Source organism: Tasmannia lanceolata, unplaced genomic scaffold (assembly GCF_043159265.1).
Source record: "Tasmannia lanceolata isolate RefF3 unplaced genomic scaffold, GAP_Taslan_0.1 ptg000015l, whole genome shotgun sequence".
Classification (NCBI taxonomy): domain Eukaryota; kingdom Viridiplantae; phylum Streptophyta; class Magnoliopsida; order Canellales; family Winteraceae; genus Tasmannia; species Tasmannia lanceolata.
Window position 1 is genome coordinate 45506783 of NW_027518692.1, and position 25935 is coordinate 45532717.

Sequence of the window (25935 nt, forward strand, 5' to 3'; positions counted from 1 at the left end):
AATCAGATTAAGATGGCGCCAGAAGATATGATCAAGACAGCGTTTACTACTCAGTGGGGAACTTACTGTTACAGAGTAATGCCTTTTGGGTTGAAGAATGCAGGTGCTACTTATCAGAGAGCTGCAACTACTCTTCTTCATGATATGATCCACAAAGAAGTCGAGGTCTATGTAGATGATATGATCGTCAAGGGAAAGACTCGACCAGAGCATACTGTCGCTTTAAGAAAATTCTTTGAAAGAATCAGAAAGTATCAGCTTCGTCTAAACCCCAGCAAGTGTGTATTCGGGGTTACTTCAGGAAAGCTACTTGGATTCATGGTGAGTGAAAGGGGAATCGAAGTAGATCCTCAGAAAATCAAAGCGATTCAGGAGATGGAACCGCCGAGGACCGAAAAGCAGATCCGAGGTTTTCTCGGGAAAGTTCAGTATCTGAGACGGTTTATAGCTCACCTGACCATGACCTGTGAGCCTATTTTCAAGCTTCTGAAGAAGAATTCATCGAAGAAATGGACCGAAGAGTGCCAGGTGGCTTTTGAAAAGATTAAGCAGTGTTTATCCTTACCTCCTGTTTTATCCCCAGTCATCCTGGGTCAGCCATTATTGTTGTATTTGTCCATCACAGATACGGCGATGGGTTGTATGCTTGCTCAGCAAGATTCAGGGTCAAAGAAGGAAAGGCCAGTATACTACATCAGCAAGAAGATGCTAGAATACGAAGTGAAATATACAATCTTGGAGAAGACCTGTCTAGCATTAGTTTGGGCAACTCAGAGGCTCCGGCATTACTTGTTATCAAGTAAAGTACTTCTGCTTTCACGAATGGATCCGTTGAAGTATCTGTTTGAGAAGCCTGCTCTTACTGGAAGAACCGCAAGGTGGCTGTTATTGTTATCTGAGTTCGACATTACTTATGTCACTCAGAAGTCTGTTAAAGGGCGGGTCATTGCAGAACAGTTAGCTGATTCCCCTGTGGAAGAGAATGCATTCCTAAAGGTTGAATTTCCCGATGAAGAGATTATGGATGTTGAAGAAGATACTCCAAATACCAGATGGACAATGTATTTTGATGGTGCAGTCAATAACCAAGGTCAGGGAATAGGAGCAGTACTCGTATCACCTCAGAAGGAGTATATTCCTATATCTATCAAGTTGCAGTTTGAGTGCACCAACAACATGGCCGAGTATGAAGCTTGTATTGCCGGACTGGAGGCAGCCTTAGCTTTGCAGATTCAAGACATTGATGTGTTTGGAGATTCCATTTTGATCATTTGCCAGACTAATGGAAAATGGAAGACTCGGGAAGATAAATTGATCCCGTATAATGTATATCTCGAATCTTTGGTCCAGAAGTTCAGGAGCATTACGTTCACTCACTTGTACAGAACAAAGAATCATTTTGCTGATGCTTTGGCTACACTGGCTTCTATGTTAGACATTTCAGCAACAATGGAGGTCCAGCCACTTACAGTGCGACTGCAATGGGAACCAGCACATGTGAACGTTATCGAAATAGCAGCCAGGTGCCCAGATGGAAAGCCCTGGTATACAGACATCGGGAATCTCATATCTGGTGAAGGGCATCCACCTGAGGCTTCTGGAAAAGAGCGAAGAACCCTTCAGAAATTAGCTGCCAATTTTGTTATTTGTGGTGATCAGTTATATCGCAGATCCTTTGACGGAATCCAGCTTTTGTGTGTTGATGAAGACAAAGCAGTTGAGCTTATCGAGCAGACCCATGAGGGAGTTTGTGGACCTCATATGAATGGGAAAATGTTGTCAAGAAAGATTTTGAGACTTGGATTCTATTGGCCCACAATGGAAGCAGACTGCTTCGCATTTGTGAAGAAATGCCATAAGTGTCAAGTCTATGCAAATCTTATTCATGTACCTCCTTCGGAGTTGCACTCTATGACTTCTCCATGGCCATTTTCAGTATGGGGAATTGACATAATTGGGAAGGTTCATCCGAAGTCTTCGAGCGGGCATGAATACATTCTGGTCGCAATTGATTACTTTACGAAATGGATTGAAGCCGCTTCATATGCTTCTATTACTTCGAATACAGTTGCAAAGTTCATCCGTGCCAACATTATTTGCAGATATGGAGTACCTCATGAGTTAATCTCAGATAATGGTTCTCACTTCAAGAAGAAAGTAGCGCACTTGTGTGAAGAGTTTAAAATAAAGCATCACAAGTCGTCTCCTTATAGGCCGCAGACGAATGGAGCCGTTGAAGCAGCAAATAAGAACATCAAGGTAATCATCAGCAAGATGACAGAAACTTATAAAGACTGGTCAAACAAGCTTCCTTATGCTTTGTGGGCTTACAGGACGTCGATCAGATCTTCTACAGGTGTCACTCCATATTCTTTAGTGTATGGAATGGAAGCAGTTTTGCCTGTTGAACTCAGAATCTCATCTCTAAGAGTGATGATAGAGGCAAGCTTGCCAGAATCTGAATGGGCGAAGGCCAGACATCAAGAACTGCAGATGATAGATGAGAAGAGGTTACGAGCTCTGTACCATATCCAGGGGTATCAAAGGCGGATTGAAAGGGCGTTCAATAAGAAGGTTCGTGTCCGAGATTTGAAGCCAGGGGATCTTGTCTTGAAGTCCTATAGGGCACCGGTATTTGATCCAAGAGGGAAGTTTCGTCCAAATTGGTCTGGTCCTTATATTGTCGATGAAGTCCTGCCAGGAAAAGCCGTAAGACTCCTCAATGAAAATGGAGAAAAATTAACAGAACCTACAAACCTGGATCAGTTAAAGAAATATTACGCCTAAAACACTGGAAGGCCATCTTTGGACGACTTGAGCCTGTTAAGCCAATAGCCCAGATTTCAAAAATGAAAACCCCTTTTTGCTAAACTCCTTTGAGCCAAAAGCAAAATCTCTTTATCAAACTTAAACCAGGGGCATCTTTTATGACTCTCGTCATAAAAGATATTAACCTCGAACTACGCGGGACCTGATTCCCATTTTCTTTGGGGATACGTAGGCAGTCTGGAGGATCCAGATTCGGTCTAATTGCTCACAACTTACCAAATGTTATCCTGTTTGAACCCGAGCCTACCTAAAAGTCCTTCTGGTGTTATTGGCCCAGGTTTGTAAAAAAAAAGAGAAAAGAAAAATGATGGAGTCTTGGACCCGCTAGACTGAAAACCCGCAAGGGCGTTCTAGGCAAAAGTTAGGGTCATTCACCCGCTAAGTTGAAAACCCGAAAGGGCGGCTTAGGCAAAAATCAGGGTGCTAAGCCTGCTGGATGGAAAAAGCTGCAAGGGCAGACAGTCCAGACAAAAATTAAGGCGTGCGGTCCGCTGAATCGAAACCCTAGAAGGGGCAATTCGGTATGGCAGTGATTTCACAGAGGATGGCTTTTGAAAGCCGATTGTGCTTCCGTTTTGGGCATTACATCAGAGTCTGAGTAAGCGCCATCATAATTTCTTTCGATACTTCTTCAAGTTAAAGTGGTTAAAGCTAAGTAATCCAAAGGAGGTAATAACCGTGACTGAAATACCGAAAAGAGGAATGAAACACTTTTAGATGCGGTATTCAAAAGATCCTAAGAGCGGTAGACTGTTACCACCTTAAACATTTATCAAATTAAGAAGCAGATTCAGTCTCTTTTAGAGTCTATGTAGTGCATTTGTCAAAGTTTTCGTCTGTCATTTGTCAAAGTCTCGTTTATCGTGTGTCAAAATCTTTCATTGTCAGGTCAAAGTCAGGTCTTTAAGGTCAACTTTAGCCTTTACTTCTCTTGAGGCTGGGGTGATAAGCTTTAAAAGTAAGAAGTTGCATCTCCTGCGGACAGAGCCGAACAGAGCAGAGTTCAGAAGGGGCAACTTTTCAAGTTTATTCGGAATGTTATCACGAAGTGCAGGAGGAAGAATGCTTTGAGCAGAACCCATTTTCCTATATTTGTAAAAGCTTTGTAACCTCAAGCATTTCTTTGAAATGAAAGCCTTTCAGTTGAACCCTTGCGTTTGGCTCTCTTATGAATCTTGTAATGGAAATAAAATCATACTAGGGGCATCTTTTATGCCTTGGTTTCCCAAGTCATAAAAGACGTCGAACAAAACTTTAGAGTTGAGATGGCTATTCTTGTCAAAAAAAAGATAAGAGAAGCTCAAACATCCCTTTTCGAGCTAGGCTCCTTGATCAATTTCTTCAGAAAAATCCAATCCTCGTTGGAATTTAAAATTGAGTTTTGCATTTTTCAAAATATAGGCTGAGTTTTGGTTTATTTGTTTAAAGGGACCAATGCCCGCGAGATTTCGTCAAATACCTTTGAGTTATACCTGTGGTAAAGGTTATGATTTCCAGATCTATTCCAGCTATGCTATGTTTTAGCTATCTTTCCTCCCCTCTGATCTCTGGGAGGTTATGATAGGAGCGACCTGACCATCATTTTTTAGAATAAAAAGCTTGAGATATCATCCTCTCCGGTCTTGAAAATTTGAGTCTTCTCAAATATTCTCTACCCGTCCTGTAATCCGGTATTGAAAGTTTGAGTCTTCTCAAACATTCTTTACCCGTTTTGAAATCCGGTATTGAAAATTTGAGTCTTCTCAAATATTCTCTACCCGTCTTGTAATCCGGTATCGAAAATTTGAGTCTTCTCAAATATTCTCTACCCGTCTTGTAATCCGGTATTGAAAGTTTGAGTCTTCTCAAACATTCTTTACCCGTTTGAAATCCGGTATTGAAAATTTGAGTCTTCTCAAATATTCTCTGCCCGTCTTGTAATCCGGTATTGAAAGTTTGAGTCTTCTCAAACATTCTTTACCCGTTTTGAAATCCGGTATCGAAAATTTGAGTCTTCTCAAATATTCTCTACCCGTCTTGTAATCCGGTATTGAAAGTTTGAGTCTTCTCAAACATTCTTTACCCGTTTGAAATTCGGTATTGAAAATTTGAGTCTTCTCAAATATTCTCTACCCGTCTTGTAATCCGGTATTGAAAGTTTGAGTCTTCTCAAACATTCTTTACCCGTTTGAAATCCGGTATTGAAAATTTGAGTCTTCTCAAATATTCTCTACCCGTCTTGTAATCCGGTATTGAAAGTTTGAGTCTTCTCAAACATTCTTTACCCGTTTTGAAATCCGGTATTGAAAATTTGAGTCTTCTTAAATATTCTCTACCCGTCTTGTAATCCGGTATTGAAAGTTTGAGTCTTCTCAAACATTCTTTACCCGTTTTGAAATCCGGTATTGAAAATTTGAGTCTTCTCAAATATTCTCTACCCGTCTTGTAATCCGGTATTCAAAGTTTGAGTCTTCTCAAACATTCTTTACCCGTTTTGAAATCCGGTATTGAAAATTTGAGTCTTCTCAAATATTCTCTACGCGTCTTGTAATCCGGTATCGAAAGTTTGAGTCTTCTCAAACATTCTTTACCCGTTTTGAAATCCGGTATTGAAACTTTGAGTCTTCTCAAACAATTCTTTACCCGTTTTGAATGATCTGGCTCTCGATTCCAGGATAAAAACTCGATATATCTCCTTGGCTCCTAGCTTTGCTAAGTTATAGCCATTGTTTCTTCCTTCGACCTCTAACTTTGTTATGTTAGGTGTTTTCTGGCTATCGACTCCAGGATAAAACCTCGATGTATCTCTTTCGTCCTAGCTTTGCTATGTTATAGACTTTGTTTCTTCCTTCGACCTCTAACTTTGTTATGTCAGGTATTTTCTGGCTGTCGATTCCAGGATAAAAACTCGGTGGTAAAATGAAAACTCTTTGAGTGATTGGAATGATTTGTTTGTTTGTTTGGTTGGTGCTCTTTGAGCAATTGTTATGTTTACTTTGGCTTAGCCTGGAAAAAAAAATAGTGTGTGTGTTTGTGTTTTTATAATCGTTCCTTCATCTTTGTTAAATAGTTTAGATAGTTGAGTCATGAGTATTAGAGAGAGACTATCTCATTGAGATGTCATGTTTGCCGAGTTAAGAGTCAATGAGAGGCCATTGCCTTATTTGCTTCTAAATTTTGATTTTTGTTGTCATGTATTTTACTGTTTTGCTTTTGCAAATATCGTTCTTAGAACCAAAAAAAAAAAAAAAAAAAAAAAAAAACAAAACAAAAAAATTGGTTTGCTTTGTTTTCGGGTCGATCAAAATGCGTTGTCTGTTCAGCTTTGCCATTCGCGTGTTACACACGCTCTGCCAAAGAGGGGCATCTGTAGACACCCCATTTTGATCGGACCCAAGTTCGCTATGCTTGGGCAAAACCCCATCCAATCATCTCCGCCATGTTTCGCATTTTTTCCGTTAAGTGTTGAGAGAGATTATTCATAAGAATCCGAGCAAAAGAGAATTTGGATCCGTTTGGTGGGCCCGCCTTGAGCATTTGTTTAGATTTGGATCAAACAGGGGGGCCCGCACATTGTTTTAGTGAAAAATGAGTTTTGAACTACTTCGATCCAACGCCTAAAGATGACCATCAAGAGAACGGTCAAAATCTCAGAGAAGTCGTTTTAACAACCAATTTTGTTACGATCATCAAGTTGAGTTATTCAGATAAGCCTACAGAAATGATTTAGAGGGGCGCAGCAAATCTACATTATGTTGCATCAAATGAACCAGTTCAGACCATTCTATCGAAATAATTTGGGTCCACATCTATTCCATGTTGAGGCCCACCAAACGATCCGAACCATTCTTGAAAATGATTTTTGAAGTTGTGGATCGTCAAATTGATGGTTGAAATTATTCTAATTAGAATTAATTTTGTGGCACAACTAATTTGCAATATGGATCATCCAAATGGATGGTTTAGATCATCCAATGGGAGAGACTCAGGGGGCCCACATTATGAGTGATCCAAGCCTATCACTTGATAGCCAATTATTTGAATGCTTCAGATCATCCCATAGAAGAGATTTTCGAGGGTGCAACCAACTTACATTTCAGCCCATCAATTGTACAGATCAGATCAGCCCATTGAAATAATTTAGGAGGGCACAACCTGCCTAGGTTGGGACCCATCAATTGGATGGTCTGGATCGTCATAGAGGAATGATTTAAGGGGGCGCAATCCATATAGGCAATGGCATATTGCTTGGACGGTCTAGATCATATGGCAAATGATTTAAGAGAAGAAAAGGGTTGCTTGTACAACACTTCATGGAGGGGTATTTTATTAATTAAAGCTAAATATAAAAAAAAATTTGTTGAAAGAGGGCACACGGTTTTGAACATGGGAATGGGTGTGGTGTTGTTTAAAATAGCAATTTAAAAAAAAAAAGGAAAAAAGAAAGAAAAGGGAAGCATGTTGTGATTGAAAAGGTAGCATTTTTTCTTTTCCCTTACATGGAGCCACATGGTTTTGAACATGGGAATGGGTGTGGTGTTGTTTAAAATAGCAATTTAAAAAAAAGAAAAGAAAGAAAAGAGAAGCATGGTGATTGGAAAGGTAGTATTTTTCTTCTTCCCTTGCATGGAGCCATACGGTTTTCAATTTGAGAAATAGTATAATGATGAGTGCATGCTTAAAATATCAATTTTAAAATGATTGCATCACATTTGCTAAAATAAAAAAATTGCTTTGCAAAATGTGGATGGCATCTTCTATACACTATTTAGGGAACAACTAATATTTTATGGAAAGAGGCTTTGATTCTTAATTGAACCTACCCTTAATTGAAGGATGGAGGAGAGGGATAGAAAAAGAGAGAACTCATTCTCGTAGGGAGAAAACAGAGGGAAGGAGATAAAAAAAAACAAAGGAATTCCCACTCCCTCCTACCTTAGAAAAATTTGATCCCCTTCCCACTTGCATATGGCCTAACTGGGCTCCCTTCCATTCCTTAGCATAGCCCGAAACCCACTATCTCAACCGATATCCATTAAACCCTCTACCACCATCTCTTCCACCTTCATCTCTAACACCAAAACCCTCTTCTTCTACTTTATTCCATAACAGCCACCTGAGCTACCCTCTAATTTGGAAATCTGCCCCAACCCATAACCGTGCCTCTTCTTCTTCTACTTCCGACTCCTACCTCCGGTCCTCCACCATTTTGTCATCACTAGGGGGCTGATTGAATCCGGCAAAAAATTCACAACCCGATCTAACTCCGGCGAGACTCCGTGCATCTGGTAATCTCTATTCACAGCGACTACTTCATCGTTTAGTCTGCTGCACATATTGGGGTATGTAGGGTACTTGTGCATGAGTTATTCTCATATGTATGGACTGTTTATAACAGATTTCTGCTGCATGTATTGGTTTGTAGGGTACTTGTGCATTATTTGTTCTCATACGTGTGAACTGTGTATAGCAGATCTATAGGGAGGACTAGTTGTTTGCACATCATTTCAGCTCCTATTTCTGTGTATAAAAATCAGTTTATTCACTTCATTTCAGCCCCACTGTTTTAGCACAATTCTGTCCATGGTTCCCCTCCCGAATCAGTCCCAGTTCTTTCACAACCCGGTCCATGTTGCTGCCCCAGGTTTGCACCCTATTGCTACCTCCGTTTCAGCACAGATTCACCTCTATTTCAGCCTCATTGCTGCCCTTGTTTTAACATAAATGCTGTCCATACTGCTGCTCCCTGTTTCAGCACAGTTTTCACCCATGATTCACCCCATTTTTAAGCGCATCTCTGCCCCAATTTGAGGCACGATTCTGCCCACAGTTCGGTCCATGCTGCTGTCCCAGTTTTGGCACAAATCTGTCCCTATATTCAGCCATGTTTAGCACAAAAATCTGTTCACAACTCACCCTTGTTTTAGCACAAATTATGTCCCCACTTCAGTCCATGTTGCTGCCCTTGTTTTGGGATAAATTCATTCCATGTTGCTGTCCCAGTTTTGGCACAAATCTGTCCCATAGCTCAGCCTCGGTTTTATGCACATTCCTAAACACATTTCAACCCCTGTCTTAAGCACTATTTAGCCCATCAACCAAACTCATCTCATTTTATTCCACCAATTCAGTTTTATGTCCAAGGGGTGAATAAGTCACTGGTAATGCATTCGTTTACATATTTAGTTTACTACACTGGTGTAAGGGCTGTTTGTTAACCCACTGGAAGTTCGTTTTTATTGTGTTTGAAAGGAAAACTGTTATCGTTCATCTTCATTATCTTAAACTGACAAGTACTGTATCTCCTTTCCATTGTGCTTGAACTGAAAATCAAAATCAAGGTCGGTCCATCTAGAAACTTATATTGTGCCTGTCCTTGAGTGATTCACTTTGTGATTTCCACGGTGTTGTCAAATGAGTTTTGGTCCTATGCTCTGCCTTTAATTGAGAATTGTGGAATGGTTTTGCATGCATTTAGGAATTCGTTTTTCTCAGTGGCTAATGTATGTATGTCTGTGTGCGTGAGTGTGTGTTGTGTATATATGTGAACATATGTCTGCGTATATATATATGTGTGTGTATGGGTGTGAGTGAGTGTGTATTCTCCTAGGTATGGTGATCTTTGCTGTCCAGTTATGAATTTTTTCCTTTCTCGACCTCAAATACTCAAAACTTTTAAAAAAGCAAACATATCAATCTTGTAGATCTCGTCAAGCCGGTCAGTTCGACATATGGCGGCCCAAATTTGGCCAAAAGACGAGAGAGTTATGCTCGTTTAAAGTTTAGTCCATAATGATATTTTTGTTCCAAGTGTTTTAGAAATTATCGTGTCGAGTAATTTTTGGGCTGCTTCTGATCGGAATTGCTCAAAAATGTCAACTGGAAAAGTGTTTGTTATAATGTTTCCTAAAACTGTCTTATTGAGCAAATGTTTCCATAAATGCTTTTTAATATGTCAAAAACGACTTGCAAGCTTCATTTTTTTTAAACAAACTGTCATTTCTGCAACAGCAGCTTGCTGGCCATTTTTAGGCTATTCCAGATCTGTTTCGTCCAAAGCCATACAAAGAAAAAATGTTCTTCACAAGATTTTCTAATACTTTGTCCTTGAGTGAATTTTTCCAGAAGCGATGTTTTAAGTGTCAAAACTGAGCCCGAACTTTCAGTTAAAACGCTAATATGTCTTTTAATGGCGATGGATCGGAAGAGGCCATTTTCCGGACACTTCTGGCTAGATCCGAACAAACTGGTCAACTGAGAGAATGTCATTCATGCTGAGATCTACAATTTTGATTGGTAGAGTTTTTGATGGTTTTGATGTTTGAGGGGTCTAAAAGTCAGTTCAAAGTTGCACTTTTAACATTATATGTCATGATTGTGCTATTTCTTGAAAATCATGGACAATATGAGCTCTATTTAATTTTAATGAGTGTTCGGGATGTTTTGAGTTTGCTAGCAAGTCACAAATCGTATATTGAATCATTCCCATGATTTGTTTGGCATTTTTGACCATTTTTGGTGAAAATTACATGTTAGGTGGAAATTTTACCTTTTCTATTTTTTTTTAGATTGTTTTGAGCCTATATTGATTCTAATGCTTGTATCAGGGCGATGAAGGCGCTAGCCCAAGCCCATCCTTAGGGGACTTGCTCAGTCCAAGTAGCATACCCCTCCTTTGTATATAGGAGACTTGCCCAGTCTCATTCTCTTGCTTAACCTCCTCTTTGTGCGCCGGTTGGTTTTGGGAGAACATCATACTCGGCTTGGCTTCATACCCCTACCCTTATGGGTATTGGGTCGCACATTTGTTGCACCCTAGGGCTAGGTAGCTGTCCGGCCCGGTTGGGTGTTTTACCTTTGCCAAATATGCACAGGGTCTCTTATTCCTTTTTACGTCATTTGTGTCTCGGAGACAAGCCTTGTCTCCTATAGAGAGTTTCCCCTTTAGGAGGCTTACCTAGCCTCATGTTAGAATAACCCTTCCTCCTGGCGAGTCTTTGACTCATTTTTACCCCTTTCTTGGTAGTGTTTTTAGTGAGTCTCTGACTCATTTGTGCTCCTTTTTTTTAGTGTGTTAGTTAGTAGTTCGCCTTTAGATTTGTTGTCATTCATCCTTGTTTGAGACTAACTCAGTCTTATTAGAGCTTTGCTTGCTTGGGATCTTGGATCGTTTTCTCTCTTCTTGGGACGCTATCTTTCTTGTTGTGGTTTGTCTCTTTGAGACGCTAGTTGCTTATTCAAAGTTTCTCCTTTTGCTTTAGGGCTTTGCCCTAGTTTGTGGTTGTTCTTGCGTGTTCCCTTTAAGAGTGAATTCATCTAAAGGTCCCGAGCATTGGAAAAGCTTTAAAATCCAAAAACATGTGAAAACTTTAAAAATATCAAAAACATTTGAAAATATAAAAAACCTTAAAAAATCTGAAGTGTGAGTGTTTCTTTTAGAAGCGTAGTTTGAGAGTTCGTTTCGAACTACGTTGGCTTGATCCTCTTCCGAGGTACGTAGTGCAGCTTGGGATTTACATCCCAAGTCCAGCCAAACTTTTTTGTAAATAAATGTTTTAAACCTTCTTCAAAAACCTTTAAAATCTTGTTTTCAAAAGATCTTCCTCTAGAGTTAGGAGTTTCTCCTAGATAGAGAGTTTTAGAGTTAGGGTTTTTCTTTTGATAGGTTGTTTGATTGTTTGTTTGCTGTGTGCTTGTTTTAGAGTTAGGGGTCTGTCCTAGAGTTATAGGAGCGCCTCCGTCCGGTCAGTTGGCGATTCACATCGCCGACTGATGACTAGGTCTTGGATACGTTAGCGATCCCTTGGTTTTCCTTAGGACACACAGCCTAGCTACACATAGGTTGTAGGAACCACCTGCATTAGCTTAGGGCTAACCTGCATTTAGCTAGGACATATAGGGTGTCCTAAAATCTACAATTCACTGGAATTTAAATAATCGTTCAAGAAGCTTTAATAATTAGTCCGGTCTTTTAGATCGAGTCTAGGATAGAGGTCTAGGTGTCTTAGGCATCCTAGCTTAGAATAGGTACGAAGAACTACGTTGCCTTGATTCTCGTGGAGGCGGGGATACGTAGGCTTCTTTGGATGAATACCAGACCATCCGAGGACTCGGGCTAATAATTTAGAGTCTTAGGATTTGTTGTATTGTTATTGTGTGTTTTGATGTGTTTTTCTTATTTTCTAGTACTGATCCTATACCTTTTAGCTATAGCTTGCATGTGTTTGCACATCAGAACTTAGACACCCATTAGGCATGTCACTCATAACCTAGCTATGCTTAGGTGCCACATCTTTCATTTTATTTTATGTGTGCTTATTATTTTATCCTCAGGAAATGCATGCTTAGGTAGACGAATCCTGAGGATTGTTCCCATTTCACATGATTTTTACCCAAACTTCTTTGGAGTTAATAATAAATGGCATAAGAGACCAGGTGCTTGCACTTGGGCGAATTGGGGGCGCCTAACCCCTTCCCCATTCGTCATCAGGTACGGACCTTTTGTATCTCTGGTTATCCATTGCAAACAGAGCATTTGTTTTGGTTCCATGGCATGTCCATGGATGGCGACTCTGAGTTATTTTTCAGATATATCTTGGTTTCGAGCCCTGGCTCCGGATCAGGATGTATCTCTTTCTTTTTATATCGCCACTCATGCTATGCTGTGAGGGTGGCATCCGTTTCGAGAGTTCCTTGGCAGAGCTCTCCTTCACGTTGTGGAGATCTTAGAGGATTGCAGGAGGGATCTCGCGTCCCTCGGCACCGTCCTCAGGATCGGGGTCCACAAGATCTTGCTATACTATAATGACCTCAAGGAGAAGAGTAAGAGCTTCTCCCAAGCCATTACTTCATCTGAAGAGGTGAACGGAAAGTTGGCCGCTGAGGTGCAGGAGCTTCAAACGAGCATCGGGCGAATAGAGGAGGAGAGGAAGTTTTTAAAAGAAGATCTGGCCGCAGAGAAGAGGAAACTGGCCAAGGCTGCTGAAGCCATGGAGGCTCAAAGAGGAAGGGCCACTGACAGGCAGGAGAAGGCAGTAAAAGAGGCCACAGAGGCAAAGGAGGCTGAACTTTTCAGCCTGTCGAGCGAGGCTTACAGTCTTGGATACTACGACTGCCTCCAGGAGCTCCAGGCCTGCAATCCAAATCTATTGATGCAGAACATGACTCTCCCTGCCAGGCCGAAGATTACTGATGAGGAGCCAGATACTCCTGCTGATACTCCTGCTGACATCACCTCTCTTCCAGATGCTTAGATTTTTTTTTTTTTTTTTTTTTTTTGTTTTGTCTTTGTTTTGACCTCTTTTTGTAATGGTCCTTGAGACCCTACAGCTTTTACCAGCATGTTTAAAGTGAATTTTGTAATGGCCCTCAAGGCCCCACATATTCTGATCAATGAAATTTGTCTGTCTCTGATACTTCTCAGCTGAGTGATTTGCTTGACTTTGTCTTTTTATTTTGATAACCTGTGAGTGAGGCCGTTGATGGTCGAATTGCGACGAACTGGTCTTTTAACAAGTACCCAAGTTTTGTGAACTGGGTTTCCATTGAGTACCCAAGTTTTGTGAACTGGGTTTCCAGTGAGTACCCAAGTTTTGTGAACTGGGTTTCCAGTGCGTACCCCAGTTTAAGAACTGGGTTTCCAGTGCGTACCCAAGTTTAAGAACTGGGTTTCCAATGAGTACCCAAGTTTTGTGAACTGGGTTTCCAGTGCGTACCCAAGTTGAAGAACTGGGTTTCCAGTGCGTACCCAAGTTTAAGAACTGGGTTTCCAATGAGTACCCAAGTTTTGTGAACTGGGTTTCCAGTGCGTACCCAAGTTTAAGAACTGGGTTTCCAATGAGTACCCAAGTTTTGTGAACTGGGTTTCCAGTGGGTACCCAAGTTTAAGAACTGGGTTTCCAGTGCGTACCCAAGTTTAAGAACTGGGTTTCCAATGAGTACCCAAGTTTTGTGAACTGGGTTTCCAGTGGGTACCCAAGTTTTGTGAACTGGGTTTCCAGATATAAAAATGACACTGAATTTGCAAGAAGATTATTTATTCATAACAACAAATATACAAATTTACAAGATCACCTTTTCACGCCGGATAATTCGACTACTGATAATATTTCCTGAGGTTTTTGGAGTTCCATGCATGAGGTAATAGGTGCTCCTCCAGTGTCTCTAGCCTGTAGCTTCCTGGCCGGATAACTTCCTTCACTCGATAGGGTCCCTCCCAAGTTGGGGAAAGTTTCCCTACTTTCGTCGGCTGGGAGACGGCTGCCTTTCTCAGGACCAGATCCCCTGTCCTGAATTCTCTGGGGCGGATTTTGGAGTCGTGATAATTCGACACCTTCTGCTTATAAGCGGCGACCCGGATTCGAGATTCCTCCCGGATTTCTTCTAGTAAGTCGAGGTTGGCGCGGAGTCCGTCGCTGTTCAGTTGCTCATGGAAACTGATGACTCTGGGAGATGGGGTGCCTATATCAACAGGTATCACGGCTTCAGTTCCAAAAGAGAGGTTGAATGGTGATTCACCAGTCGTCGTGCGAGGAGTGGTGCGGTAAGCCCACAGAACATGGTAGAGCTCATCTGCCCATCGGCCAGCCTTTTCATCCAGCCTTTTCTTTATCCCTTGAAGCAAGATCCTATTGGTTACTTCCGTTTGCCCATTGGTCTGGGGGTGAGCAACCGAAGTGAATCTCTGTTCAATCTTTAGGTCAGAGCAGAACTTCCGAAAGTTCCGGCAGTCGAACTGTTTGCCGTTATCTGTGATTAAGGCACGGGGAATCCCAAATCTGCAGACCACTGCCTTCCAGAAGAAATTCTGTATATTCTGCTCAGTGATCTGGGCTAGAGGTTCTGCCTCCACCCACTTGGTGAAGTAGTCGATTGCCACTACTACGAATATGCGCTTTCCGGAAGCCGGTGGAAAAGGACCCAGAATGTCCATCCCCCATACTGCAAAAGGGAGTGGACTGATAATTGGGGCCATCGCCACAGCAGGCTGGTGGATGGTGGGGGAGAATTTCTGGCACTTCTCGCACTTTTTAACCAGATTCAGCGCGTCTTGTCGTATGGTGGGCCAATACAATCCCCTGAGGAGTACCTTGATCGCCAGGGCTTTGCCCCCCAGATGTTCTCCACAGATTCCTTCATGAGTCTCTTGCAATGCGTACGCGGCGTTACTTGGTCCCAGACACTTCAGGTACGGGAGAGTGTAGGACCTTTTATACAAAATGTCACCGCTGAGGGAGAATCGGGCGGCTCTCTGTATCACCTTACGAGCTTCCTTCTTATCTTCGGGGAGTTTCGCGTCCCGTAAGTAATGAATGATCTCATCCATCCAGCACGGCTCGTTCTCCACCTGCATTATATCTGCGGCTTCTCTTTCGATGCTAGATCTTTGTAGAAATTCCATACGTATGCTTCCAAGAGTGGTGTATCCAGAAGCAGCCAGCTTCGACAGTACATCTGCTTTGGCATTTTCTGTCCGTGGTATTCTGATGACCTCGAAACTGGCAAACCGGCTGGAGAGTTGATGAACCTTAGCGAGATACTTAACCATACGCTCATCTCGGGCTTCGTAGACCCCTTGGATCTGATTTGCTACCAGCTGTGAGTCGCAGTATGCTTTTAATTTCCGGGCGCCGGTATGAATTGCTAGGTTCATTCCGGCAAGGAGGGCTTCATATTCTGCCTCATTGTTGGACGCACGGAATCCGAATCTCAGAGCATAATCCGCAGTGAACTCCTCAGGCCCAGTGAGGATGAGGCCTGCTCCACAGCCGTTTTTATTTGAAGAACCGTCGACATATACTTCCCAAGTTGGTGTGCTGGTCATGGAGTCCTGCTCTGCCAGGGGTTGCAAGATTTCTGTCTGAGTTTCTGCTATGCATTCGTCAGGAACCGCTTTCTCTGCAACTGGGAGTTGTACCGTTTCAGGGTCGGCGACTTGCTGGGGGATGGTGCACTCTGCTACGAAATCTGCCAGTACTTGGGCCTTGATGGCTGGCCTTGGAGCGTACTGGATGTCGAACTCGCTCAGCTCTACGGCCCATTTCACAAGTCGTCCGGAGATATCTGGTCGATGGAGTACTTGCCGGAGCGGCTGGTCAGTCAAGACCTTTACAGTATGAGCTTGAAAGTACGGTCTTAATTTTCTTGCAGCCATTACCAGCGCGTAAGCCAATTTCTCGATCCGCTGGTACCTTGTTTCTGCGTCGTGAAGAACCTTGCTGACATAATAGATTGGTTTTTGCTGGCGGTGCTCCTCGCGGACGAGGACAGCTGCCAGTGCCGTGGAGCTAACGGAGAGATATAGAAATAACTCCTCACCTGGCTCCGGCTTTGTTAATAATGGCGGGGAGGACAGATACCTTTTCAGCTCGTCGAAGGCAATCTGGCATTCTTCCGTCCAGGGCGCAGTTTTGAGGCCCTTAACCGCACTGAAAAAAGGCAGGCATCTCTCCGCCGATTTGGAGATGAAGCGACCCAGCGCCGCTATCATTCCCGTGAGCCGCTGAACTTCTCTGATGGTTCTTGGGGCGGTAAGCTCTATCACAGCTCTGATCTTCTCGGGATTTGCTTCTATCCCTCGCTGACTCACCATGAATCCCAAGAACTTCCCCGAACTGACACCAAAGGTGCACTTGGTGGGGTTGAGTTTCATGTTGTGCTTCTTGAGGACCTGAAATGTTTCTCTGAGATCAGACACGTGGTCCTGTGCGCTTCGACTTTTGACCAGCATATCATTCACATACACTTCCATATTTCGGCCGATCTGGTTCTGAAAAAGTCTGTTCACCAGCCTTTGGTAAGTAGCTCCGGCGTTTTTGAGGCCGAAGGGCATGACTCGGTAGCAATAAGTCCCTTGATCTGTGACGAATGAGGTCTTTGGTATATCCGATTCGTACATCCTGATCTGGTTATATCCGGAGAAGGCGTCCATGAAGCTCAACAGTTCATGACCCGCTGTGGCGTCGATGAGCTGATCGATCTTCGGGAGCGGATAACTGTCCTTGGGACAAGCCTTATTCAGATCAGTAAAATCGACGCAGGTTCTCCACTTTCCATTAGTCTTCTTGACTAGGACTACATTTGCTAGCCAGTCCGGATATCGAATCTCGCGAATAAAGTCAGCCTTCAGAAGCCTCTCCACTTCTTCTTTTATTGCCTGTCGCCTTTCAAAAGCAAAGTGTCTCCTTTTCTGTTTCACCGGTCTGCAGGTTGAATCGACACCAAGCCTATGAGTGCTGATCTCTGGATCGATGCCGGGCATATCGGCAGGAACCCATGCAAAGACATCTGCATTGCCCTGGAGAAACTCGGTGAGTTGATGTTGAATGCTACTACTAAGGGAGGAACCGATCAGAGCGACTTTCTCACCGTCCTCCGGGCACAGTGGGATGGAGAGTAGGTCCTCAGCGGGTTGAGTACCCCTGAGTTCGTCCCTTACATCAAGCAGTTCGATTGGCAGTGATTCCACTGCGTTTTTTCCTTTCAGTGCCATTGCATAGCACTCCCTTGATTGAGGCTGATCTCCGCGAACTTCCCCCACACCATTAGGGGTTATGAATTTCATTTTTTGGTGGTAGGCTGAGGCGACTGCTCGGATCAGATTCTGGCCAGGCCGTCCCAAGATAGCATTATAGACCGATGTGGCCTTCACTACCAGGAAGTTAACCATGGCGAATGCTTGACGAGGTGGGTCTCCGACAAGAACGGGGAGCTCAATCTGCCCCACTACTTTCACGACCTCTCCAGAGAAGCCGAACAAATCTGAGTTCGCCGGCCTTAGACGGTCGTCGCCTATCATCATTTTCTCGAAGGCATGGTAGTATAGAATATCCGCTGAGCTCCCGTTGTCCACAAGAATTTTCTTTACCTCCCAGTTGGCAACGAGCATGGTTAACACCAATGCATCGTCGTGGGGCAAAATAAGGCTGTCCAGATCTGCGTCTGAGAAGGAGATCTCATTCTCCGTTCTTGACTTTTTGCTGGTTGTGTGAACGGCGTTAACTTGCCGTGCATATGCTTTTCGAGCAGCAGAGGAGGTGCCCCCGGCGGCTGGTCCGCCCATGATTGTATTGATAACCCCCCTTGGTTGAGATCGGGGTGCCTCAGGCTGCGCGTCGGTGACCTGAGAAGTCTTATCCTGAGGAGGGGGCTGCGGTGATCTTCGAGGGCTACGGCCCTGGGGACTCTTTCCTTTGCGCCCTTGGGTGCGGCTGTCATTCTGGATGTATTTTTTCAAATAACCCCGGCTGATCAGCTGCTCAATTTCTCCCTTGAGCTGCCAGCAATCCTCTGTGTCATGGCCGTGGTCCTTGTGGAACCGACAGTACTTTGAAGGATCTCTTCTGTTTCCTTTGGAGATCATTCTAGGCGGCCACTTCACAAACTCCTCCTCACTGATCGCTGCCAGTATGTGCTTTCTAGAGGTATTGAGAGGTGTGAAGTTCTCTTCTCTTCTCTGAGGGGGTGGAGACTTCTCTTTCCTGGGAGGTTTATCCTCCCTACGCTGTTTAGGCAGATTCTTCTCTTCAGAGGTTATCCTCCGGTTTGAATTAAGAGCCGCCAGTGTTTCTTCCACTGTTATGTACTCTTCTGCCCCGGCCATGAGATCCGCCAGTGAGTGCGGATTTTGCCGAGCCACCGCTCGACGGAAATCATCAGATCTTGCACCGGTGAGGAGTGCGTTCATAGCCGCCGAGGGATCTAAATTGGGCACCTGTAGTGCCTCCCTGTTGAAGCGGCGGACGAACACCTTCAGGGGCTCATTGTCTTCCTGTCGCAAGGCCATCAGGGAAGCTGTTGTTTTCTTTGGCCTGCGGCTGCTCATGAAGTGGCGGACGAGGTCCTCTCCAAAATCGTCGAAATTGTTGATGGAGTTTGGTTTGATCCTGGAGTACCAGTCTCTTGCCGCGCCAGTGAGCGTCGTTGGGAAGGCTCTGCAGATGAAGCCGTCGGAGGCGTCGTGGAGGAGCATCATTGTTCTAAATGTCTCCAGATGATCCACGGGATCGGTAGTGCCGTCGTACTGAGGGACGGCAGGCATCTTAAATCCTCTGGGTGCTGGAGCACTCAGAACATCCTTAGTGAATGGCGTTCTGCTTGAGAACGCTCTAGAGGCGGGCCGGCTCTGATCCTTCGCCAATTCCTCTATCCGGTGGTTCATCTCCTCCATTCTCTGTAGCAGCGGATCCGTTCTGCGGTCTGGGGACCTGATTCTTCCCACAAATGGGCTTGCCGCAGAACCGGACTGACTTTCCGGACTCCTACGACGAGGTCGAGATTTTGCCGGTGGCAAACGATCTTCGTGAGGCCGGCGCCTCTGCGTGGAGCGAGACCGCGATCTTTCGCGGTGATGAGGTTCTGTCTGGGCGTGCCTCACTATGGGGCGATAAACTTGTCTAGCGGAGTGATGAGTTCTGCCCTCCCCGTGACGTGATGACTCTCCCCTGTGGACTCCTTGGGCAGATCGCGGGGCCTCTGGAGGAGGTGGAGGGGGTGCTTGAAGTAGTTGTTGGTACTGACCAACAAGGGCCGTCATCTGCTGGAAGAGGGCTTGGACTTGCTCCGAGGTGGGCACGGGATTGTGATGCTCCGAGCGAGAAAGGCTTTGGTCGGCAGAAGCTGCCACTACCATCGAGGCGATTCGACCGCTCCGGGTCCTGCGAGGTAGCGCGGCTTGGTCGTTCTGCGCAGAAGCTAATCGCGCACTCTTGCGCCCTGCCATTTTGTAAGTGAGATGTAAGAACAGCTTTTAGTTCTTGTCCCACGGATGGCGCCAATCTGTTAGACCTAAAATCGGTAACAGGTACAGCAGTGGCGTAAGAGCTGAGAGCGAGCGACGAGGGAGGTTGAGTATGAGTCCTGCGGTGAGTGCTTAGTCCTGCACAAGGCAAGCGAGGTCAGAAGACCAGACCGAGTTTTACTCCGGACAGGCCCTTCGACACTCAAGTCAGTATGAGCAGGAGTGAAGGGGAGATGTCTTAAGAGTTTAGGGAGAGAAGGGATTTTCGCATTACCCATTAGTCTGAGCTTTAGTCCCCTATTTATAGGGAAAATCTGTTGAGGTGTCCTGGACAGGTGTCCAGGACAGGTGGCGGCCTGTGAGAGGCTGGATCTCACCTACTCTGAACAGGTGGCAGCCTGTGAGAGGCTGAGTCTCACCTACTCTGGGACAGGTGGCAGCCTGTGAGAGGCTGGATCTCACCTACTCTGAACAGGTGGCAGCCTGTGAGAGGCTGAGCCTCACCTACTCTGGGACAGGTGGCAGCCTGTGAGAGGCTGGATCTCACCTACTCTGAACAGGTGGCAGCCTGTGAGAGGCTGAGCCTCACCTACTCTGGGACAGGTGGCAGCCTGTGAGAGGCTGGTGTTTTCACACCCCATCAAGAGCAAACCCTCTTCTCTTCTTAAAACCCTAATCTGTTCCTCTCTTCCGAATCCATGGCGATACTATCAGAGCTCGAAGAAGAAACGCAACAGCAACAGCAACAGCAACCCCCTTCGTCTTCTCCCAAGGGAGAACCTTCTAGAATCTCCGTAGGCCCCTACGATGAAGCTCTGCAACAAATCCTCGATGGGAAAAACCCTCTATCTTTCTTCGAGATCGTAGTCGATTTCCTCCGCAGGAAATCCGATCTATTTAAGGATGAAATCGTTGGGCAGAAAATCTCTGCCTTAATTTCAGCGGCAAAGCAGAAGGAATCCAAGGAAAAGGAAAAGAAAGGAAAGGAGACTCAGAAGGTGATTCCGAAGGAAATTCCGAAGAAAGTGATTCCGCAGGCGAAGGAAAGCAAGGTGGAGAAAGAACCAGAGGTGGAGGCAAACGGAAAAGAGAATGTAAAAAGTGAGATCTTCTTTTGCCTTAACTTTTATTTGATTATGTAGTATTTCATCTTCATGTTGGCTGAGAAAACCCTAGGTTTTAGTTTCGTGATTTTAGTATTGGCTGTTTTTTTTTTTTGAATGGCAAAGAATTTTAGTGATAGAAAAGAAACACTTAAACCCACTGGTGAGATGATCAAAACAATACAAAAACAAACAAGAAGAAAACCATAACAAGAATACACAGTTGAGTAAGCCAATTGATGTGGCTGAGTACTTGGTTGATGTGGTCATAACTCAAAAGAGTCGAAGGGGTTTTGATTGACTTTGTAGGAGGAAACACAGACTTGGATAAGAACGTGGCCATGGTAAAAGGAAGCCGGACTCGGGGGAGTCCATGATGATGCGGAGGATAGCTGATATGTGGGAATATTTGCATGTACCAGCTTAATTAATGTTGTCCTCCCTCCTATGTAGATTAAATTCTTCTTCTATGTATCTAATCTTTTTTTCCACCCTCTCTTCCATTGATTCTTTGAGGGTTCCCCTCCCAAAGTAAAGCTGAGATAAGACTCTTCCTCAGGTGTACTAAAGTTGAGTGGTCATTCACAAATTGAAGATGAGAAATTTTCATACCTTGAATCCCCATTTTGTATCCTTCAAGTATCCCCATAACCTTTCCTTTGTCAATCATCCTACTGAATGAATCTGCCATGATAAAAACAAAAAACGGAGATAGAGGAACACCCTTCCTTAAGCCCCTGGTGGACTTGAAGAAACCCGTAGGGCAACCATTTACTAGCACTGAGAACCATGCCGATGATATGCATTCCTTAATCCAATCTCTCCATCTTCCCCTAAAACCCATTCTTTGCTGTATCCTACTCCACCCTGTTTTATGTCTTCTCCATATTGATGGGAGTACCTTCTTCAATCTCTCCGCCATCACCTTTGTCAACAACACCTTATATAGGCACCCCACTAAATTGATTGGACAGAATTCCCCAATGTTTGATCCTCCTTTCACTTTTGGTATCAATGCTATGAAAGTGCTCTTGTTCCCTTATCCAGTTGAATCCACCATAAAACTCCTTAAAGAACTTTAGGATACCCTCTTTGACAAAATCTGAGCAACTTTGGAAGAATGCTAGGCAGAAACCATCCGGCCCTGAGCCCAATCTCTGCCTGAGTAAAAATCGCTTCATTAATCTCTTCTTTCTCAAACGGTTCTAGTTTCTCCTTTTCCCTGCCCTCTAATACACTGAAAGGAACACTGTCTGGCTTAGGACACTCCATGCCTTATGTGGAATACAAGTTCTCATAGAAAACATCACTCTTTCACTATCATGTCTTTGTTTTTCACTCTCCTCTCATCCACCTGTGAGGCACTAATTTGGTTTCCACTCCTCCTCGTTTTGGCTATTGCATGGAAATATGCCGCTTTCTTGTCTCCTTTCCCAAGCCACTTCACTTTGGACTTTTTTCCTCAAAGAATTTCCTCCTGTAACATCATCCTTTCATGTTCTTTTTTTTTTTGAGTCTCTTGAATCTCCTCCCCAATTGGTATGCCTACCTCATCCCTCAATGATATTTCCTTGATTCTTGCCACCACTTCTGCTTTCTTTCCCGCCCATTCCCTGTTTCTATCCTGGTTACATTTTTTTTGAATGGTAATCTTGGTTACAATCCTTAAACTTTTTTTGTGACGAAGAAAAGTGTTTCCGTTGCCTACATTCCTTCAACTTATGCTTAATGTACCGGAGTTTGTTCCCAGTCACCACATCTGCTGGACCAGGTTACATCTGCTCATTCAACCATCCCCCTAACATCTCAATCTTTGGTTCCTCCATCCGTGCCAATTGAAACCTGAACGGAACATGACCCCACGGCTCCAATCTTGGGTCAAGGATAACAAGACAGTGATCCAACATGGAGTGTGGCAAAGCTAACTGCTTCATATCTAGGATATTCTCCCGCAGACTCCCGTAGATGAGAAACCTGTTAATTCTACTTCTGTTTGAGTTTCTAGACCAAGTGAACCGGGCTTCACTTAACGACAAATCAACAAGCTCATTCCTGTTAATGAAGTCTGAGAAGCCTACATTTCCTGAGAGATTCTCGTACACCCCACCCTTTCCTCTGCTGTTCTAATTTCGTTGAAATCCCCCCTATGCACCACGGATAGGCCATTTCCTTCTCGGGCCATCCAGCCCCTCCCACAACACTCTGCTCTCTTCTCGAAATTGGTCCATAGACCCCTATGTCATAAAAAAGAAAAAAGAAAAAAACCAACTTCCCACTGATACTGAGAATCTACTGATGATGCTGTATCCCAAGCCACTAACACACCTCCTGCTGCATCACTGGTGATGAAATCCCAACAAAATCCCAACTAGCATTACAACCTGGTCCTCCTATTCTGCTCGATTTATCTTTGTTTCCTGGATGCACAGAACATCCAGCTTATGCTTCTTCATTAGCTGCTTCACCTGTGCTTTCTTCTACAGGGCGCCCGGCCGCTTTATATTACATGATATGGCCTTCATTATACTGTCCCTCCCCTAGTCCCCCCCCGTTGGGCCCTTATCTTTGAGTCTTCTCTCTCCCTCTACCCTTAGACCTGCTTGAAGAGGCCTCATCGTAATTTACGGACGAATGCAACCGCATCCTTTCTCTAATGGTCCTCCTCTTTGCTTCCAATCTCAAAGGTTCCTCCTGGTCCATCCTTTGAATCTCACTCTCCTCCACCCGTTGAAACAGTCTTCTCAAATTTTCCTCTAACCCTGTAGAAGATAGACCCAATGCCTTGCTTGTTTCCATTACCTGATTCACAAATAGCTCCATACTCTCCCCCTGATACATCTGCCATGCTAATGCACTTCCCCTTTTCTATTTTGCTAGATGCTCAATATTTTCTTTAGGTTTACACCTGCCCTCTTCCTTCTAGCAATACTCCTCCCAATTGGCCCTTCTTCTCCACCGTCCGTATCTCTCTACTTATCCCCTCTTCTCCTATGAATTTCACATCGATAACTGCAAGGGGTTTGGATCCAGTTGCCTGCCCTCTGAAGAAATAGATTCATCCCTTACTCTGCTTGCACGCAAGCCTGCAACCTGCACACAACTATTGTATGGAAATGAAACCAATTTTGTGCCAAATCTAAGAATAGGCGTACCTGCTGGAGCTTCAAATGAGGATAGCTGTCGAATACCCTCGGGGGTTCCATCAAAGTTTCTGAGATAGGTCCTCCGTTACTTGTAATCTCTAATTCATTATTTAGTTTTGTTTGTGTGTGAGAAAATTCCTCATCAATTTCGACATCTAATATATGTTCTTTGTGATCTTCCGTCGACTGGAATTCTTATTCTGTATTTTTTCTTTTCATACTAGAAAGTTTTATAAGACAACTGTGAGGCCAGCCATGCTGTACGGCTCAGAATGTTGGGCCACCAAGAGGCACCATGTGCATAAGATGAGTGTAGCGGAGATGCGAATGCTTAGATGGATGTGCGGCCACACAAGGTTAGATCGAATTAAAAATGAAGACATCCGTAAAAAGGTTGGGGTGGCACCAATTGAGTAGAAGATGAGAGAGCACCGCTTAAGATGGTTTGGGCATATCCAACGTAGGCCTTTGGATGCTCCAGTGAGAAGAACTGACTCATGCCAAATTGATGGAGTAAAAAGAGGTAGGGGCAGACCAAAAACAACTTGGGTAGAAACAGTGAGGAAAGACTTGAGGGCTAGGAACATAACAGAGAACATGACCTTGGATAGGATAGAATAGAAGAAAATGATCCATGTAGACGAACCCAACGAGTGTCAGGATTAGACTTAGTCAATTTGAGGCAGGTAGATCCTTTCACCTTCTTCAAGAAAATTTTCTAAAGGTTTCATTAGCCGACCTCAACTAGTTTGGGACAAAGGCTTAGTTGAGTTGAGTTGAGTTTATGTTGGTGTTATTGCTTCACATTGTTCGGTATCGTAGATGAAGGAAACCCTAGTATTTTCTTCTTTGCTTATGATTTTGTTCATGTATCTTCCAGAGAATCTTTTACTTATTTTGAGTCATTCTGTGAAAGTATTAGATATGCAGAATCTTGGAGATAGATGTTGGAGAAAATAATAGATTTATTAGTGAAGAAAATGTACTTTAAAGAGCAGATTATGCCCTCCCAAAGACCAGGCTTCTGACCCCTGCAAGACACGTAGCTTCATCACTGTTTTAACTTATATTTCAACACCAAGACAGGGCTCCTCCACAATGTAACCCGTATTTTCATTATCACTTAAAAGGAACCAACTTTTGGAAACTGTGCACTATGGACTTTAAGCCACCACGTCAGATTCCTTCCATCACTTACATAAAGGAAAGATGTGAGCTTGTGCTATTGTTAAACTTAACTGAGAAAACAAATGAAATTAGATCCGGTCATGGTGATTAGATTTGATGTTGCTCTCAATCCGATGATGTAAAGACCCGGCCCCACACGGGCCTAGAAAATTAATAACCTTGATTAAATCTCGATCGTAGATCTCGAGACCAAAGATCAAGGTGTATTTCTGTTGTTTTTAGTAGAACCAATTTTTGGGGCATCAAATCTTGTCCGTTGGACTTGATTTTGGTCCCACTGGATGGGTTTTTCGATTACCTATCCAACGGGCCCAAAATTTCGTGATTCGGACTTGATTTGAGGGTGTTATGGCCCATTTATGGTATGGGTATGGGTTAATTACGGGATTACCATAATTAGTATAATTTTTAGAAAATGTGTGTGACTAAAATACCCATTTTAGTTTATTTCTTTAAGCTTTAGTTAAGGGGTATGCTTGTCATAAAAAGTTAAATTGAATCTCGCTTTTGGCCTCTAAAGTTTGGCCGTATCGTTACAGATGATTTGTTTGTGGTAGTCTCTTTACTCTCTCTTGATTCCTAAAAAAGTGGTCTTCTAATCTAAGCAAAACATAATGTATGGATGAATGGATTTACAGGCAACCGTAAATTTGTGAGATTGTGCTGTTGTTAAACTTAACTAAGAAAATAAATGAAATTACATCCGGTCATGGTAATGAGATATGATGTTGTTCTATATCTGATGATTTGTTAGTGGAAATCTTTTTACTCTCTCGATTGTCAGAAAAAAAGGTCTTCTAATCTAAGCAAGACATAATGCATGGATGAACAGATATACAGCCAACTGTAACTCTTGCTAGTTTAGGGACCCTCCAAAATGCCCTCTTAAATAATATTCCGTCAAGGAAATTATTTACATATGGAGATCATGGATGGTTTAGTTATCTCTTAATAG

At 43.7% G+C, this 25935-nt stretch overlaps 1 protein-coding gene across 2 annotated transcripts in view; it reads left to right on the forward strand.

Annotated features, from left to right (window-relative positions):
• The window catches only part of LOC143847561 (protein BOBBER 1-like), a 78718-nt gene that overhangs the window by 49721 nt on the left and 3062 nt on the right, over nucleotides 1-25935 (forward strand). For both annotated transcript variants that reach the window (XM_077356451.1, XM_077356452.1), the window contains exon 2: nucleotides 20190-20647. In XM_077356451.1, the coding sequence (XP_077212566.1) occupies nucleotides 20245-20647 (403 nt within the window). In that variant the 5' untranslated portion in view covers nucleotides 20190-20244. The remainder of the gene's footprint in view (nucleotides 1-20189; nucleotides 20648-25935) is intronic.